The following is a 14,810-nucleotide window of genomic DNA, read 5'->3' as shown; positions in this document are numbered from 1 at the left end:
TTACAGGTGTCTCCACCACCCTCGGCTCCAAGCCCTTCACTTCAGTTGTCCTGACGGGGCCATCTGGTAAATTCTACCCTGTTTCAATTCTAAGGAAGATCCCAAAGTGGGCAAGGCACAATATTTTAGGGTTTTGAAGTTCCTACTTACAAAAAAGACATGAAATTTCATTGTCCATTGCAGCCAGTCCTACTTTACACCTTTTTAGATTGAAGGAGGAAAAATTACAAACTGAACTAGTTATTCCAACATTAAAAAAAAAATTGATTTTTAGGGCTGGAGAGATGGCTCAGCGGTTAAGAGCACTGACTGCTCTTCCAGAGGTCCTCAGTTCAATTTCCAGCAACCACATGGTGGCTCACAACCATCTGTAATGGGATCCAATGCTGTCTTCTGGTGTGTCTGATGACGGCTCCAGTATACTCATATAAAAAAAAAAATCAATTTCTATTTTTTTAATATCCTAAAATAAAGGTAACCATCTAACCCAGTATACATAGAAGGGCTACGGAAATCCGCTGCCTCCTTTAAAAGCAGCAGTGTTCCATGGAGAAGGCCTGCTTACCTGCTCCCGAGTCGCCAGAGCTGTTTTCCCTGGAAAGTTCTTGCTGCAGCCAATAGTTTTAGGTAACTGCCTGGGTTTAACTGGATCGTGTTCAATACCTCGACACATGGCATACAGCCAAGACCTAAAATCCAGCAGAAGACATTAAGAATTACTCTCCTTATTTTTGTTTACTTCCTAAAGAGAAGGTCTCACCGTTTATTCAACTGGCCTTTAATTGTGATCCCACCAGGCCTATAGATGCGAGCCACATGCTTGGTTTCTCACCTATCTATAAACAGCATAGACTACGCAGCCCAGGCTGGCTTCCAGCTCATGAGCTTCCTGCCCTGGCCTCTCAAGGGTTGAAATTATAAGCACAAGCCACCATGTCTAAATTATTGTTTTGTTTTGTGACAGGGTTTCTTTGTATACCTATGCTCTCCTGGAAATCAAGCTGTAGACCTGGCTGGCCTGGAACTCACAGAGATCCTCCTGCCGCTGCCTCCTGAGGCCGCTGCCTCCCGAGTTTTGGGATTGAAGGCACGAATCACCATGCCTGACTGCTTAAATATTCTTGTTAAAACAAAATACTCCATTAGCCTTTATCCTCTCCATGAAAAAAATGATTGAGGCTGGGGAATACAGCTCAATGGTAGAGCATTTGTCTAGCATGTGCAAGGCCCTAGATTCAACCCCCCAGACTGCAAACAAAAAGAAAATAAAATTAGTAGCTTGGTGTGTCCTAGCACTTGTGAGGTGGAGGCAAAAGGATCAGGAGTTCAAGGCTGTGTGACTTAAGACTATGTCTCAATTAAATTAATTTTTAAAACTGTATCTAAAATTAAGAATACATAAGTTCTGACAGAGCCCTGGGAGAACTAGTCCTACTTTCTAAAGCCAAACCACCATTCATTTTTTTTCAAACCACCAACTAGAAAGCCACAATTCAACATTTTGTACTATTAGGACTGAAACACAAAAATTTGTAATATCAGCAGATAACACACACACACACACACACACACTGGGATGAGGAGCCTGGTCATGGAGATCTGGAATTCATGGTCTTGGCAGCTGAGGCAGAAGACCTCCATGTTCACAGCCTACCCGGATGACTTAGTAAGACTTGAATAAGAAGCACAGGAGAAAAGCTGGTAAGCCAGCCTTACAGCACGGTGCTTTCCTAACATGCACAGGCCTGGGGCCAATTCCCAGTACTGCCAAAATAAACAAGGGGATAGAATATATTCAGCTTTCACATGGACCATTCTTATCAACCACCCAAGCATACAGGAAGATGACTTAGAGGGATAGAGCCTTGTAGCATGTTAGGGAAGTGCTCCACCAATGAGTGATATCCCAAACCTTTTTTTTTCTTTTTTTTTCTTTTTTGGAGCCAAGGTCTATGTGGATCATACTGACTTCAGACTTGTTCTCCCAAGAACTAAGATCACGGGTTACTGTCTGGTGGGAACTAATATTCCCAAACCATGACGTAACCTCATGGAACACAAGTCACAGGTTGGGTATGTTGATGAATGCCTGTTATCTAAGGGTTAGGAGGTAGACAACAGGAGCAGCACTTGAAGGTTACTCTTGGTTACATATCAAGTTTGAATCTGGCGTGGGCTATCTGGCCCTTTTGACTAAAAGCTTTTTTTATCTGTATTGAATTTAGTATCTCCATAAAGATTACATTTGAAAAATAATATTAACCACTTATAGCCTGTGGTGGCACATATCTTTAATCCTAGCACTTAAGAGGAAGATGCAGAACCCGGGTGTGGTGGTGCACGCTTTTAATCCAAGCATTTGGGAGGCAGAGGCAGGTGGATTTCTGAGTTCGAGGCCAGGCTGGTCAGGACAGCCAGGGCTACAGCAAAACCCTGTCTTGAAAAACAATACAAAGCAAAACAACAACAACAACAACAACAAAAAAAAAAAAAAAAAAAAGAGGAAGATGCAGGTAATCTCTGAGTTCAAGACTAGTCTGGACTACAGAGGGAGTTCCTGGACAGTCAGGGCTGTACACTAAGACCCTGTCTTAAAAACAAAAAAAAAAAAAATTAAATAATAATAATATACACCACTTACCCATTCTTCTCTCCAAAATGACTCTGGAGCTGGGATTCAGTGAACTGGGTCAGGTCACCCATGTATTCTATCCCAAGGACTTCAATGACAGAAGCCCCTAGCTTTCCTCCAAGACTTCGGCTAAACAAAGAAGAGAAGGGATTATAAGTTACATTTAAATATTCAGCTAACCAAAACAAAGACATTCTGCTGCTCCAAGCAGCTCTCCAAACAGAGAATATCAGAGTATACTTTAGTCCTATAAACTCTTAGCTGTCCAACAGAGCTGAGGGCTCCGCAACTCAGCAAACAGCTGTGCTGACTACAGAGTCTGTGCCAGCAACCCTGACAGAGGGTTGATGAGGGCCAGCTCAGCAAGTACACCTGTACTCACACGCACATGTGCACAGAAAAACAAAGCTAGATGATTCTTCCCAGCTAGGATCCGGGAAGATTAACAAGAACATACATAAAATATTCATCACTGATTTTTTTATCAAGTCAACTATACACAAATTTTTTTTCTTGTATATAAAATTTCAGTTGTGTAAAGCACATTGTCCCATTTGGAAATTAAGTTATTTTTTATTTCATGTAAGTACACTGTAGCTGTCTTCAGACACACATTGGAAGAGGGCATCAGATCCCATTACAGATGGTTGTGAGCCACCATGTGGTTGCTGGGAATCGAACTCAGGACCTCCAGAAGAGCAGTCAGTGCTCTTAACCACAAAGCCATCTCTCCAGCCCCCATTTGGAAATTAAAATTACAAACCCAGCATGATATTTAATCCCAGAATTTAGGAGGCAGAAACAGGTGGATCTCTGTGAGCTTGAGGCCAGCCTGGTCTACAGAGTAAATTCCAAAACAGGCAAAGTTACAGAAGACCCTGTCTTGAAAAAAAGCAAACCAACCAACCAAAAAACCAAAACAAGTAGAAAATTAAAAATTTAAAATAAATAGATAAAAAAAAATTTAAAAAAAATCCAAACCCAAAATAAATCTTTTCCATGGCCAGTGTTCTTCAGCTGGCTTTGAAAACACTATCCTTAGCCTGCCTTCAGTGTTTCTATGTCAGTGTCTTCATAAATATGGACCCTGGCCTGGCTCCCTTGGTTTCCTGAGACTATCTGACACTTTCCCTTCTTTCTGCTCCATGTCTCCATGCTGCTGTGTTCTTGGCTGGCTCTCTACCACCTCCAGCCCATAAAAGCTTTCTCGGATCAGTTTGGGTTCATGCCTCACTGGAGAGCAGTCTAACAGACCTGGAAACCTTGGTTGAGCCAGATGTGCCAGCTTACATCTGTAACCCAAGCATTCAGCAAGCTGAAGGGAATGGATTAACTGAGTTTCAAGTGGGCCTTTCTCTATTATCACCCCTTGATAATAGAGAAAGTAAAATTCCAGCTAGATGTAGTAGCTCCAACCCATAATCCTAGTATTTAGGAGGAGGCTGGGGCACAAGGAACTCTGGCAGGATGAGGGCAGCCTAGATGTATAGTGAGACTTGCCTCAGCATCCTCCCAGGAGAAGGAAAAACACAATTTGTTTTCTTTATGCAATCCTGCTGTACTGGAACTTGCAGTGTATACCAGGCTGGCCTTGAACTCACAGAGATCTACCTGCCTCTACCTTCCGGGCATTACTACTGTCCAATGAAGAAAAAAAAAAAAAAAAAAAGCGGGCTGTGGTGGTGCACACCTTTAATCCCAGCACTCGGGAGGCAGAGGCAGGCAGATTTCTGAGTTCGAGGCCAGCCTGGTCTACAAAGTGAGTTCCAGGACAGCCAGGGCTATACAGAGAAACCCTGTCTTGAAAAACCAAAAACCAAAAAAAAAAAAATTGTTTTGTTTTGTTTTTTGAGATAGGGTCTCTCTGTATATCCTTGGCTGTCCTGAAACAAACTCTATTGACCAAGCTGGTTTCAAACCAACAGAGTTCCCTCTGCCTGTTTCCCGAGTGCTGGGACTAAAGGCATTTGTCACTACTGCTCAGCTAAGAAGTAAAATTTTACTTGTTACATATTTTTTTACTAATTACATATTTAATAGACTTTTAATAAAAAGCCAGAAAGAAGGTAGTGCTAAAACTCAAGTGTGTGTGTGTGTGTGTGTGTGTGTGTGTGTGAGAGAGAGAGAGAGAGAGAGATGTGTGTGCGTGTATGTTCACACATAGGCTAGAGGATTTAAGGTGTCCTGTTCTAGCGTTCTTGGAATTATTTCCTTGAACTCAGAAATCCACCTGCCTCTGCCTCCCAAGTGCTGGTGAAGGAGGAAAATTACTGGCCACCTGAACTCTTCGCCCCAGAGTCCTACCCCTCCTAACTGAGGACTGTTCCAAGAACATTTTTGAGATAAGGGCCTCCTGGAACAACCCCAGAATGTTCCAATAGATCGGGTACATTGCCAAAATATAGGACACGACCCCTTGGTTACGTAAAACCCTTGGCAAAACCCCTCAGTTAAGCAAACTTGTACTTTTCCCTGCCCCACTCCTCCACTTGGCTTTTTCCTATATAAGCCTGTAAAAAATTTGGGTCGTGGTCGATTCTCCTCTACACCATGCCTGGTGTATGAGTTTCGACCCCAGAGCTCTGGTTTATGTGCTTTTTATGTGCTTTCTTGTTGTTGCTTTATTAAATCTTACTCTCTACATCTTAAGTTCGGTCTCAGTGTCTTCTTGGGTACGCAGCTGTCCCGAGGCTTGAGTGAGGGTCTGCCCTCCGGGGGTCTTTCACTGGGATTAAAGGGTGTGTGCCACCACTGCCCGGCCAGTTTTTGGTTTTGTTTGTTTGTTTGTTTATTTTTTAAAGATTTACTTATTTATTATATGTAAGCACACTGTGGCTGTCTTCAGACACTCCAGAAGAGGGCATCAGATTTTGTTACGGATGGTTGTGAGCCACCATGTGGTTGCTGGGATTTGAACTCAGGACCTTCGGAAGAGCAATCGGCACTCTTAACCACTGAGCCATCTCACCATCCCCAGTTTTTGTTTTTTAAATTCAGGATTAGGTATATACCACAGATAATCCTGAAGTAAACATTCAGTTAGAAAAAAGCCTAAATAGAGTTTTCAGATTTCTCAGTGTCACTTCTCTGACTGGCTCCTACTTTCTCTGAGTCTAAACATTTATTTGTGAATGAAGCACAAAAGCCACTCCAAGCAGAGATTATCCACAGGGACATGATGGGATTGAAGGGCCTCCCTGAATCCTTACATTTTACGGATTGGCATCTGGCTGAAGAGCTGTGGCACTGACCCATGTGAGACCAGGGTTTGGCGGTTGGGCTTATTTAGTCCACAAGCAAGTTTTGCCAGGACCTGGAAGAAAAGAGAGCAAAAGAATCCTTAATGTTGTTAAGATAGAAGCGTGCATGCACACATACTGATAGTTTCCACATGAAGGCACTTCCTCAGTCCTCCCTACACTCTCCATTCTCAGTTTTCCTCAAGGCAGTGCTTTCCTTTCTCATCTATTTGAGATTTTTCTCACAATAGGTTTAAAAAACAGAGAAGCCGGCGTGGTAGCGCATGCCTTTAATCCCAGCATTCGGGAGGCAGAGGCAGGAGGATTTCTGAGTTTGAGGCCAGCCTGGTCTACAAAGTGAGTTCCAGGACAGTCAGGGCTACACAGAGAAACCCTGTCTTGAAAAACAAAACAAAAACAAAGAAAACCAGAGAAGAAACTTAGGGTCTACTTCTTATTCATGTAAATTTGAAAATGCTAAAATAGTCCAAGAATGTGAGTGTGGGAAGAGCAGAGGCTTGAGGCTGGCCTTGGCTCCCTACACAGACACATAATTAGGATGGTTAGAGATGTTTACCCTCCCACCCCCACCCCCGTAGACAGACACACATCTACATATGATTATTCCTTAATTTCACTAGTAAGAGTCTTTTTCTTCCCTTTAAGACATAGTCTATGATGACTATTCTTGGTTGTCACTTTGACCACACCTGGATTAACTAAAACCCAAGTGGTTGGGTATGCCTGTGAGGGAGTTTCCCCTCAATTAATTATTTGGAATGGGAAGACCCACTTTTAATCAGGATCTTTTGAAATGGGAAGATCTGCCTTCAGCCTGGGCCACATCCTCTGCTGGCAGCCTATGTAAAGAACACAGAAGGAGGAGCCTTGCTCTCCCTGCTGCTTGCGCTCACTGGCAAATCCGTTCCTTTCCTGGCACTAGAGCTAGCTTCTTTGGGATTCTGGCAGACACTGAACGTCAGGTGAGACACCCAGCTCCATGGACTGAACAACTATTAGATTCTTGGACCTTCTGTTGGTAAACAGGATTGCTGGACAAGCTGGACTAGCCTGTATGCCATTCTAACAAAGTTCATAAATATATGTATTCATTCTATACATTCTGTTCCACTAGGGCAGTTGTTCTCAACCTTCCTAATGCTACAACCCTTTACTATAGTTCTTCATGATGCGGTGACCCCCAACTATAACATTATTTTTGTTGCTACTTCATACCTGTTAACTTTACTACTGATATGAGTTGTGACTTAAATGTGTGATATATAAACTATATTCAACCCCAAAGGGGTCATGACCCATAAGTTGAGGACCACTGCTATTGAGAACCCACGGTCTCTCTATTATCTGGCCCTAGCTGCACATGAACTCACTATGTAAACCAGGCTGGACTAGAACTCCCAAAGATCCACCTGCCTCTGCCTCTGCCTCTGCCTCCCAAGTGCTGGGATTAAAAGCATGTACCACCATGCCCAACTGTTAGTAAAATTCTTTAGAAAATGCAACAAAACAATATTTAGTATGATTCGGATTACATTAGGAATATTGTTTCTCTTCCTTCCATATAGCCAGAAAATAGAAAATTATTCTGTGCAGCTAGCAACTTTCCTTCCGTTAGAGGGAGGAAAGGCTGGCAACAGCCTGGCCAGCTACTGCTCAGCTATGGAGCCTTGGTTGAGCTGATGGACATCCCAGTCTCACTGCACTTTAGCATGCTAGCTAGAAAACCAGATATTATTCTCCTGGAACACTGAGAACTGTCTGTGTTCCCTATTGCAAGAATACTAGTCCAAATTAAAATTTTACTTTCTCTTATTGTCCCCATTGCTCTAAAGCCTGCGAACCGCAGTTTGAATCCCAGCACATTTGAAACAAGCGGGGCACAATCCTGCAAACACCCACACCCCCAGCTTTGAAGGGGGAAGACACAGGAAGACCTCTGGGCTGCTGGCTGCTCCCATAGCTCGCTCTCCTCCAAAGACATGATAGTTTTAGGTTCAGAGAGAGACCCTGCCTCCAAAGTACAGCACAGGGGTAATAACACATACGCATACATCATACAAACATAGTTACACACACGCACACATATAGATACAAGGAAGACAGAAGCATAACATATCCAGGCAATTTCATACAAGGAAACAAGAAAGCTAAGCGCCGTGGCACATACCTACAATCGCAGACCTTTGGGAGGTAGAGACAGGAGGATCAGAGTCACTTTGGGTACACATGAAGTTCAAGCCTAGCCTGAGCTACATGAGATCCTGCCTCAAAAAGTCAAAAAATAGGGGGCTGGAGAAATGGGTCAGCGGTTAAGAGCACTGACTACTCTTCCAAATGTCCTGAGTTCAATTCCCAGCAACCACATGGTGGCTCACAACCATCTTTAATGAGATCTGATGTCCTCTTCTGGGGTGTTTGAAGACAGCTGCAGAGTACTTAGATATAAAAAAAAAATAAATCTTAAAAAAAAAAGTCAAAAAAATACAAGACAAAAATAAGAACAACAAAATAAAGCAAGTGGTAGTTAAATCATTAACAAAATCTATTTTTTGACAGCTTTCAGGCTGCTGTTTAGGAAAATACTTATGCAATGTCAAGTAATATTATTTTTATTTGAGTCTCAACATGAATTTTATTTTAGTGAGGTTTTTGTTTGTTTTTGAGACAGGGTTTCCCTGTGTAGCTCTGGCTGTTCTAGTACTCACTCTGTAGACTAGGCTAGCTTTGAAACTCAGAGATTCACCTGCCTGTGCCTCCTGAGTGCTGGAATAAAAGGCATGTATCACCATGGCCAGTATAGCTAAGGTATTTTTTAAATTACATTTATGGGTGGTGTTGCACACGTGGAGGCCAGAAGACAACCCATAGGACTTCTCTTTTTCCACCATGTGGCTTCTAGGGGTAGAATTCAGGTTGTTAGATTTGGTGTCAAATGCCTTTAGCTATCGAACCATCTTACCAGTCCCAAAACATGAAACAAAACAAAAATACATTTACTTTATGTGTATGGGTAATTTGCCTGCATGTATGTGTGTGTCTGTACAGCACATGCATGCAGTGCCCTCCTAGGCAGGAAGTAGTTAGGTTCTCTGGAACTGTAGTTACAGACCGCTGAGCCACCATGCGGGTGGTAGGAATTGAGCCCATGTCCTCTACAAGAACAGTCAGTGCTCTTAACCACTGAGCCCCCTCTCCAGCCCCCATGATTTTGCAGCTTCTACCTCCCCAGCAGCAGCAGGACACACATGTATTACCCCCACTGGCTCTCAACACAAACTGAATACCCACCAATATCCTTGTTGTACTTAACTAAAACCATTAATGCTTCTCTTGGAAGTCTACAGTAAGCCTTTACCTTATTGTGGGAGATTCCAGCTGAACACTGGAAGCCAGTCTTCCTCTCTATGGCTGCTCTCATTTCTTCCACAATCACGGCTCCCACAGTCAGCCTGAGGTCTGGAGAGGTGGGATCATCACTCTGAAGAGAACCAAGCCACTGGAGCAAGCCTTGTTTCCGAATAGCCTCTGAAAAGACCAGAGGTCACATTTAGACATTTGCTTGGTTTTTTTTTTTTTTTTTTGGTTTTTCGAGACAGGGTTTCTCTGTATAGCCCTGGCTGTCCTGGAACTCACTCTGTAGACCAGGCTGGCCTCGAACTCAGAAATCCACCTGCCTCTGCCTCCCGAGTGCTGGGATTAAAGGTGTGCGCCACCACTGGCCAGCTAACATTTTTTAAAATTGATTATTTTTAGTCATGGATCACACAATATTTGCTCAAGGGCATACTACATAAATCATAGTGTATGGCATCAAACTTAACGTGCAGTAAGCTGCGTGATGGAGCTTTCTCTAAGTCGCACTATAAAGTCACCCACTGACATACTTCACAGAGCAGATCCTGACATTAAGCACCACATGGCTATAGTTATCATTCAATGCAAAAATGATTTGACTTTGGGCTGCACATGGTAGCACACACCTTTAATCCTAGCATTCTGGAGACAGAGGCAGGTGGATTTCTGTGAGTTTGAGGTCAGTCTGGTCTACAAAGAGAGACCAGGTCAGCCAGGCTTCTGATACACAGAGAAACTCTGTCTCAAAAAAAAAAAAAAAAAAAAAAAGAAAGATATACAACTTCATTTCAAAATTGAATCTTATCCACGTGTGTGTCACTATAGGCCATGTGTGTGGTCATGCTCTGGCTATCCTGGAACTCACTCTGTCCCAGACTAGCTTTGAACTCGGCAATCTGCCTGCCTTGGCCTCCAGAGTGCTGGGATAAAAGGCGTGCACTGCCAGTACTGCCAGGCTCCTTAAACTTCCTCTCGAACACTCTTCTTCACTAGGAAACCCTCAGAATTGCTGGGATGGCGGTGCAGACCTACAGCCACAGCAGTCAGAAGGTAGAGGGAATAGGATCACTGCAAGTTCATGGCCAGCTTGGTCTGCCTATCAAGCTCTTCTCAAAAACAAAAACCAAGCCAGGTGTGGTGGCTCATGCCTTTAATCCCAGCACTTGGGAGGCAGAGGCAGGCAGATTTCTGAGTTCGAGGCCAGCCTGGTCTACAAAGGGAGCTCCAGGACAGCCAGGGCTACACAGAGAAACCCTGTCTTGAAAAACAAAAACAAAACAAAACAAAACAAAAAAAACCAAACCCAGAAAACATTCATGATTTATTCAAGCTTAAACTTTCACTTAAGTATTTACATTATTTTTACATTATTTTAGAGAATGATTCCATATAAGTAGTTTAAAATCCAACCAAAAATATCTTTACAACTCAGTTTAGAACTACCCGTGATAGTGAATTTAAAGATCATTCACAAATTCACAGTTGTGAAATAGAATACAATGTGATTACACAGCAAAGGAAATACAGACATGTTGGTTTAAAGATGCAGTAATGAGATAGGTATAGGGCAGAGTACCTGGGAGAAGAAAAAGTCCAAACACCATAGAGAAGATGGGTCAGACGAGCACGCAGAGGAAACCTTGCCACCCTTCAGTGACTACTGCATCCCTCCAGAGCTGCCATGTCTGCTGCCAGCATCCTAACCATGGCAAGTGAGCAACACTTTCCCACTCTGTATGTTCCCGTGGGTGACCATGACCTGATCCCGCTGAATACACGCACACCTCCCTCTCTGACCCTAAGCTCTCTTTAGCACCCATCCTCCCTGCCACCTCCTGACAGAGTAACTCCTTTATGCTTATCACTGTGTAAACATTCTAACTCAACATAACTAAACTCAAGCACAGCTTCTTTCTCAAAGGGTCCCTCTCCCAATGCCTTGTCTTTAATAAAAGCTTACAATGTACCTAACATTAACTTTATTCTTTCATTTTCTACTGTGTAGTCAGCCAACAGAGCCCACTTCAAAATAGTTTCCTGTATCACTTCAACTCCCCCTGCTTTACCCACATCTTCTCACTTAAACTACCTTAACTTTTTTTGAAAAATTATCTGTGGAGCTAGAAAGATGGCTCCCACCTGGGAGCACTGGCTGCTCTTCCAGAGGACCCTGGTTCCATTCCCAGCACGCACATGGCACCTCATACCTGTCTGTAACTCCAGTCCCAGGGCTTCTGACACACATGCAAGCAATACACCAATGAATATAAAATAAAAAAATTTAAAAATATATAACATTTTAGAGGTCAGGGGGAAGCACACACACGGAGGTCAATGAAGAGTGTGTGGGAGTCGGGGCTTCGCTTTCACCGCGCAGGGATTGCGCTCAGGCCAGCAGCAGGCAGTAAGTGCCTTTACTGGTGTGAGGGTTTGAATGAGAATGGCCCCAGAAGCTCATATATTTGAACACATGGTCCCCAGTTAGTACAAGCTTTGGTGTTTAGGAACAATTAGGAGGTGTGTTCCTGGGGATGTGATTTGAGGTCCAAAAGCCCATGCCCATGACATTTCTTGTTAGGTCTCTCTTCCTTGTGGCTGTTGTCAGGCATGTAAGCTCTCAGCTACTTCTCCTGCACCATGACTGCCTGACTGCTGCCTTGCTCCTCATGATGGTCATGGACTCACCCTCTGACACTATCAGCCCAATGATCTCTTTCTTTTGTAAGTTGCCTTAGTCATGGTACCTGCATAGCAATAGAATGGACACCCACAGAACCGTATCACAGGTCCAACCTCCCCAGCCTCTTCCCACTTGGCTTGAAGGTGTGCCAGAGGACAAGCACTTGCTAGTGCACTGGAGGCCCTGGGTTTGTCTCCAGTGCAAAACACAATAAACGCCTCACATCCATGGTAGCACAAGCCTGTTATCCTTGTGATTCCAATAGCTAGGGGAGAAGGTTAAAGAATTTGAGGACAGCCTAGACAACACAGAAAGGAGGGAGGGGAAGCTTTGATTGGGATGTAAAGGAAACAGATTAATACAAAGAAAAGACCCCTCTCTCGAGAGGAAAAGTTAAGTTAGTCACCTCTCTGCTCCTAAGGCCTCCATTTTAAAAGACTGTTCTGGTGCTGGAGAAATGCCTCAGCAGTTAAGAGCTGCTCTTCCAGAGGACCCAGGTTCAATTCCTCACAGGTACATGGCAGCTCACAACTATCAATAACCATCAGTAATGCTAAGTGCATGGGATCCAATACCCTCTTTGGGCCTCCTCCCGCACTGTACGCCTGTGGTCCAAAGATATATACACAGACAAAACACATACAAATAAATAAAAAATGAAAAGACATATACACAGACACAAAACATAAAATAAAGAATGAAATGCTCATTCTGCTTAGTGTTAAAGAAATCAAGAAACTAAATGACATGAAGCAATCATTCAGTCTTCTATCTTCCATTGATAACACTAAACTGCCCCAGCCTTATATCTGAAGAGATATTAACTATCATAAACATTTTACAGTTTCTTATCATGCAAATACCCAGAAAGATAAGAGTTTTGTATCATTTCATGATACATACAGCAGTGATTTAAGTTTCCTTGCAATCATTCTAAAAGGAATCAGCTTAGCCATGAAAAGCAGGTTCCAAAAGCAGGAAGCAGAAGTAATAGGATGCTGTACAAGTACCTTTCTGAACAGTCTCTTCTACTGTAGGGCCTCGGGGCAGCCCTTCAATGTAAGTGCTTGGCAGCAACTCTGCTGAGATAGGCTGACCTTGTAACTTTTGAAGTCTTTCTTGTACAGCACTGGTCAAATCTATATAAGCCTCATCGATGCTGGCACGTTCAATCACAGCAAAATGAGACATTATCTCCATCACTTCAACACTAGCTTCCCGGTACCTAAGTATAAGGATCACACATGTAGGCAATAAGTGGATACAAGCTTGTGGCTGTCAACCCCATGTTCTTTCCATAATGAACAAGAATATCCATAAGCAAGTGGCAAGTGGCTTAAAAGAGATGCAACAATTACACAACCGAAGGGAACAATGGATAGGTAGAAAAGCAACAGAGACAAGGAAGAGAGCACATCCCAGCAAAGCCTGTTCATGCCATGACTAGCATCATATTAAGGTTAACAAAGCACACAGCCCCTGAACATCACCTTTGGACAAGGACCTCTCTAAAAAAAGAAAGAGATGCCTAGCATTCTGCAGCAGTCTCTGTTCGCTTATCCCTTTCCTAGTTATACACAACTGAACAAGTTTTTGCTTCAGAGTCTATCTTCAAACAGCTACAATTTACAGAGAACAGGACACTCATCAGACCAGATCTTTCTAATGACAGCAACTCTCACTACAAATTGACTGACTATGGACTTCAATTTCAGTTACTAGTGTTTGAGTGATATAAGCCAATCACTCTGAATATACTATCATTCAAACTACAAAGACAAGTGCCTAGAATTTGGTGATACATCTGGGGAGACGGGCTACCTTCTTTAGAGGAATATGTCATCATAGATCTACTTAAAACATGGGATAGTCTTTTGTCAACTTGACACAAGCTAGGGTCATCTGGGAAGAGAAAATGTCAAACAAGAAAATGCCTTCGCCGGGCGTGGTGGCGCACGCCTTTAGTCCCAGCACTCGGGAGGCAGAGGCAGGAGGATTTCTGAGTTCGAGGCCAGCCTGGTCTACAAAGTGAGTTCCAGGACAGCCAGGGCTATACAGAGAAACCCTGTCTCGAAAAACCAAAAAAAAAAAAAAAAAAAAAAAAAAAAAAAAAAGAAAATGCCTTCACCCGATTGACCTGTAGGCAAGTCTGTAAGACATTTTTTTTTTTTTTTTCATTTTTCGAGACAGGGTTTCGCTCATACACAAGCCACAAAAAAAATACTCTATTGTGGTAGTTTGTACGTCTTTAGAGTCTCTCAAGCAAGTTACTGTTTTGAAGGCCCACAGGGAGCAGCACTATTAGGAGGTGTGGCCTTGTTGGAGGAAGTGTGTCACTATGTAGACAGTTTTGAGGGTTCTTAGTGTGCAAGCTCCACCCAGTGTTGAGCAGTGAGGCTCTCAGGCCCTCCTCCAGCACCATGTCTGCCTGCTGGCTACCACACTTCCCTCCATGATGATAATGGACTGAACCTCTGAAACTATAGCCACCCCCAATTAAATGTTGTCTTTTCTAAAAGTTGCCTTGGTCAGGGTGTCTCTTCACAGCAATGGAAACCCAATCTAAGATATGTTTTTGTAAATAGTGAGTTGTTTTGTTTTTTTTTTTTTTGGTTTTTCAAGACAGGGTTTCTCTGTGTAGCCCTGGCTGTCCTGGAACTCACTTTGTAGACCAGGTTGGCCTAGAACTCAGAAATCCGCCTGCCTCTGCCTCCTGAGTGCTGGGATTAAAGGCGTGCACCACCACGCCCGGCCGTAAATAGTGTATTTATAACCTGGTATCTTTATTAAAATGATTTTAAATTGCCAGGTCCTTTAAACTCTCTTCCCAAACATAAAAACCCCACAACTGTTCATCGTTTACTATGATCTGCTTTGTGCTTTG

The 14,810-nt window shown here is 43.1% G+C and overlaps 1 protein-coding gene across 3 annotated transcripts in view; it reads right to left on the bottom strand.

The window, feature by feature from the left end:
* Polh (DNA polymerase eta) overlaps positions 1–14,810 on the bottom strand; it is a 33,344-nt gene that overhangs the window by 12,184 nt on the left and 6,350 nt on the right. The window contains exons 4-8 of one of the 3 annotated variants that reach the window (XM_085832839.1): positions 13,024–13,151; positions 9,248–9,417; positions 5,842–5,945; positions 2,642–2,761; positions 566–689 (exon numbers count right to left, since the gene is read on the bottom strand). In XM_085832839.1, coding sequence (XP_085688965.1) covers positions 566–689; positions 2,642–2,761; positions 5,842–5,945; positions 9,248–9,417; positions 13,024–13,151 — 646 coding nt within the window. Of the gene's footprint in view, positions 1–565; positions 690–2,641; positions 2,762–5,841; positions 5,946–9,247; positions 9,418–12,936; positions 13,152–14,810 lie in introns of all 3 variants that reach the window. The other 2 variants (XM_021186486.3, XM_029471680.2) reach the window with 2 other exon arrangements.

This window comes from Mus caroli, unplaced genomic scaffold (assembly GCF_978045245.1).
Source record: "Mus caroli unplaced genomic scaffold, Mus_caroli_1 scaffold_18, whole genome shotgun sequence".
Classification (NCBI taxonomy): Eukaryota; Metazoa; Chordata; class Mammalia; order Rodentia; family Muridae; genus Mus; species Mus caroli.
Note: the sequence above shows the minus strand (reverse complement) of the source record. Positions and strands in the feature narration are given on the sequence as shown.